The 4,356-nt window shown below is 47.8% G+C and overlaps 1 protein-coding gene across 1 annotated transcript; it reads right to left on the reverse strand.

Moving 5' to 3' along the window:
* Positions 1-2,437: 2,437 nt before the first annotated feature.
* Positions 2,438-3,574, reverse strand: FTJAE_11892 (transport SFT2; the record flags this gene model as incomplete). The annotated part of the gene is made up of 3 exons (XM_037344883.1): positions 2,438-2,894; positions 3,088-3,208; positions 3,355-3,574. 3 exons carry the CDS (start codon positions 3,572-3,574, stop codon positions 2,438-2,440), a joined length of 798 nt encoding a protein of 265 aa, XP_037201061.1.
* Positions 3,575-4,356: the final 782 nt, after the last annotated feature.

Raw genomic sequence — 4,356 nt, forward strand, 5'->3', positions numbered from 1 at the left:
GGATAGGAGAGGGAAAAAGACACAGTGAAGGGGAAGGAAGGAAGAAGGATGAGGCAAAGAACCGTAGTATTCGTAAACCAATACAAACTGATCCTCAGCGGCAACTCTTTTCTAAATTGAGTAGGCGAGAGAAGTTGTGGTTTACAGAAAGAGGGCACACGGATACCAGGGAATGAGAAAAAAGGCCGGAGGTTATTTTTTGCGTTGTGTGAATAATAAATTTTTTTCCTGCACTTCTTTCCCCTCTCTGATCCGCAGGCGGGCGGTACCACAGAAATATACCGCGACTAAGTGATTTAGAAGGTACCGCTGCGCCGAGCGGGAATCCTTGGGAGATGGACTTGGGAACGGGTTCGGGTTTGGAAGGATGGAGGGACATTCTTTTCCGCTCTGGGGCCTTTTTTTTTAGATTATTTTTTCTTCCCACGCGAGACGCCCATTAACATATAGAACGATATTCCATATTCTTTCCATGTTACTCTTCCTCTTCCTGTTTGATATTGGCTCATCTATTTCTACGATACTCTGCATGTACTTACTCGACACTAACAGCAGTGTAATTATCAAATACCGAATACGGCGCTCCAACATCCAATCGTATTCTTCTTCCATGATTTGCATGTTTGTCATTGACTGATAGAGATGCATAGTAGAACTTACATCACTGATGTGCCTAACTATAAACAGTGAATGCATGCATCCATTGTTCAAGTAACCCAAGTCAGCGACGGGGTTCTGCATATCCACCGAGTAACAATACCTTGAGGGCCTCTCACTGTATCGATGACTCGAGCCTTATTGACAAAAGCCCTGCGGCTGACGCCCCGGCACTGAACGCCATACCAACCTGCCTCGGGTTCATCTTTCAGTGGGATGCAGGGCAAGGCTCAGGTTCCTATTCTCGCTTGCGCTCCACTCTGGATGCACCTCACTGTCAGAAGCCGCCGTCTTCCATGGATGGATGTCATGGCACCCGAGACCCCGAAGAGGCCTGCAAACAAGGGCATGATGAGTAGCTGCCTCTTCAGCCAGAGCCGGATGACCGTGATAGGTGGAGTTGCGCGAATATAAATCGGCTTTTCTGAAGTACCTTTGCTATTACTGTACCCATGCGATCGATTATTTACCCTTTCGCTTTGCCATGTTTGCTCTGTTGAGCGTGTTTTCGTCATCTGGTACCAGCTGCGTACACAGTGAGCTGGCCGTGCTATGTTTCATGCGTAGAACTTTGCAATTAACACAAACACACCGGACATAACCATGTCTCTGCAGGTCTTTTTGTCCGGGAAAGCCTGATCTGCGTGGGCAATCTGGAGGTCAATATACACCCTCGGAGCTGGTAATACTCTTGGTGGTTTTCTCTATAAGGGACAGTCCACCAGGTCGAGTGTATGACATTCAATGAAACCCCCCGGAACTCGTGCAAGAAGACAGACTTTATTGCAAATAATAACACACAAAGTAAAAAAATCAGGACGCTTAGTCTACGGTAACGGGCTACAAATTCCTCAACTTCTAGCTACACATCGGGTCACATTCGATCCACGAGCACGCCAAGAAGCAAATCAGCAGGTTGTTAACAGGCAGAGCAAATATATGAGAGTCTGCATACGTCTCGAAAGACCACCCATGCAGATGTTTACACAAAGGGCAGCAAGGCATCCATTAGTCACGAATCTCATCAGTTTCGAATAATAATCACCTAGGCAGTTCAATAACAAATCGAGAGGTACGAATCGTAAACAGGTACCTAGTTCGTGCGCCAATTGTCTTCAACTTATAGTTATAATTTTACGTTCATAATGCAAAAGCCTAAACGTAAGGCCATTATAGCATACGTCATTGCATTTGTGAAGCTGCCTATCTGATTAAGGTTAATTTCCTGTCGATTTTAGAAGAACTTTTTTCTGATCTAACACCGTTGTATCCTAACTTTCCAAGTACTAGGTAACCATTTAGCGATAAACCTGCGTACCTACCTAGTACTGTTCCAACTCCGAGGCTTCATTCATTTTAGACGGCTGCGGAATCCCAGATTTCATTACAAACCAATGCCAAACATGTATATGGGTTTGTGACAGCTTGCCCAAAAGGGCAACGATTACCTAATCGCCAATCACCACATGGAAACTGCCTGATACTGCTGCAAAATCCTCAAGTAGGTACCTTAGTAGTTTGGGACTTGATTATATAGGAAAATAGAGATTAAGACCATGTGAGGACATGGATGGGTTTACTGTGTCAAAAGATGACTGGAGTACCTTGACTGGGTACATAACATAACAAGACTCGGACTTGATTACAAGTATATATAAAGACAAAAAATTATACATAGGCATTTGCTTTTATCCTAAATCGACAGCTGTTCTCGTGAAACCGTTCCGCTGTTGCCTGAATCCATGGCGTTATGATCAAGTTGTTGCTAATGTTACACAAGTCAGACAGTTGGTGTACAGGAGGACTTGGGTCCTTGGAGCCTAGAAACATCGTGAAACGTATCAAGTACGAAAATTCTGTACTCCTTGTAGTCAAGGGACTTTTCTAGCCAGTCATCCATGCTGTTGCTTGCCTTGCACCAAACGATGTGGCAAAGCGCAGTCCAGTAGATCCCATAGGGAAGTAACTGATCAAGTACCAGAGCAGACAGGCCAGTTGAACGAGAGCGGAGAATAAGGTGAGAATGGTGCTGTGAAGCTTTCGGTATGTTAGTAAAATCTTCAGCCCATCGCAAGCTGGACCTCACCTTCAGGGCAAACACCAGGGTTAAGGTGATAGAGCCGAAGTACGCCGCAGTAAACGGCAGTCGAGGTGTCGAAAGAAGGTGATAAACGTAGTTCATGGGGCCCATTACCGCAGCGAAGGAGGCCAGGAACATTAGTGATCCAACCGACCATCTGCATTGCCCCACATTAGTCTCTAAATGGGATTCTGAAATTCACCATGTCGAATCTACGACATCATATCATGGGGAAAACTAGTCACAATCAAGGCGGTCTCATAGTAGAGAGGCCGCGTGACATAGACTGACAAGTGATATAGGGTAAAAGGGGGCAGACTGAAAGGGTTGTGCATGGATTTCCGACTTACAATATGACAAACTTGCGTGGCCTCAGAGAGAGTACGGGGAATAGAGTGAAGCAGATGACGAAACATGCCACAGCAGCGAGGTTACAAGCACCAAAGATCAACAAGCGATCCCATCGACTAACTGCCAGTTGGGTTAGTGTCTTCTAACCACGAGGTATGTCATCCGCATCACATGCATGGTTCAAGGCATGGCTCAGATGCAATGCACATGTCCCGCTGCAGGGGTGCTCGACGACGATAGGTAAAGAACATCCAGGGCTGACTCACGAACAAACCATCCTTCCTCTTCTTCACGTCGAGTGGGCGCAGGGAGAGGTGCACCGGAGCTTTCGGTGGTAGGTAGACGGACATAACCGCTGCCTCCTTGGAAGGGATTCAAACTCTGAAGTGAGGAGAGTAACCCGCTCTGCTGAGAAGTATTTACTGGTTCATCACGGCGACTCCAGCCGAGGGAGTTTATCGAGTCTCTGAAGGAGGAAGAGGCCATAGCAACAGGGGACCAGAGGGGCGGAAACGTAAGGGACAGGTTCAGCGATCGCGGGACAGGGACGGAGCGGCTAGGTCGATCGTGCGGCGCAGGTTCAGGTTCAGGATGAGATCCAGATTCGGGCTGGAGGTCGAGCTCGTAGATGTGATGGAGGGTGGGACGGGATTAACGCAAGACGGGCGACAAAGGCGGCCTCGTATAGAACTAATAATATAACTTGGAACAGCAATATCCACTTCCTTGGAAAATCTGGCATCGTGGTTGATGTGGTCAGTCGACGAGTACCCATGATATAGAGGCAGAGCCTTGGTTAACAAGGCGGACAAAGCTGGCTGCCTACCGCGATCTGTCGCCTATAGAGCTTAGACCTGTCGTTGATGATGTTGCTTTACGCAAGGTGACAGTAACCTCAATAGGCACGAAGGACTACGAGTCCTCTGGGGCTGAGGTTGGAGTGTTGGGGCCAAGGGGGTTGCAGGCGGCCGCGCGTACCGCTCGAAAATGGCGAAGGTGGTAGCGATAAGAGCAAAGGCAGATAGATGCGTGACAAAAGTCGACCGGAGTACCTATGTCGCGCGCCAAATAGAAGAGAATGGGGACTGTGGTCTATCTGGGCGTTTGGAGAGGGATGATGTTGGTCGTTGATAGTGGAGGGCGGCACTAAGGTAAGCTGGGAAGTTAATGGGTTGGGGTTGGGCGTGTGGTTCTTTCCTCGGATTGGATCCCATCGATTCCCGTAATGCCGTCCTCTCAGAAGCATTTGCTGAGGTTAGGCAGCGCAG

This window comes from Fusarium tjaetaba, assembly GCF_013396195.1.
Source record: "Fusarium tjaetaba strain NRRL 66243 chromosome Unknown NRRL66243_c0000305, whole genome shotgun sequence".
In the NCBI taxonomy this organism is placed as follows: Eukaryota; Fungi; Ascomycota; class Sordariomycetes; order Hypocreales; family Nectriaceae; genus Fusarium; species Fusarium tjaetaba.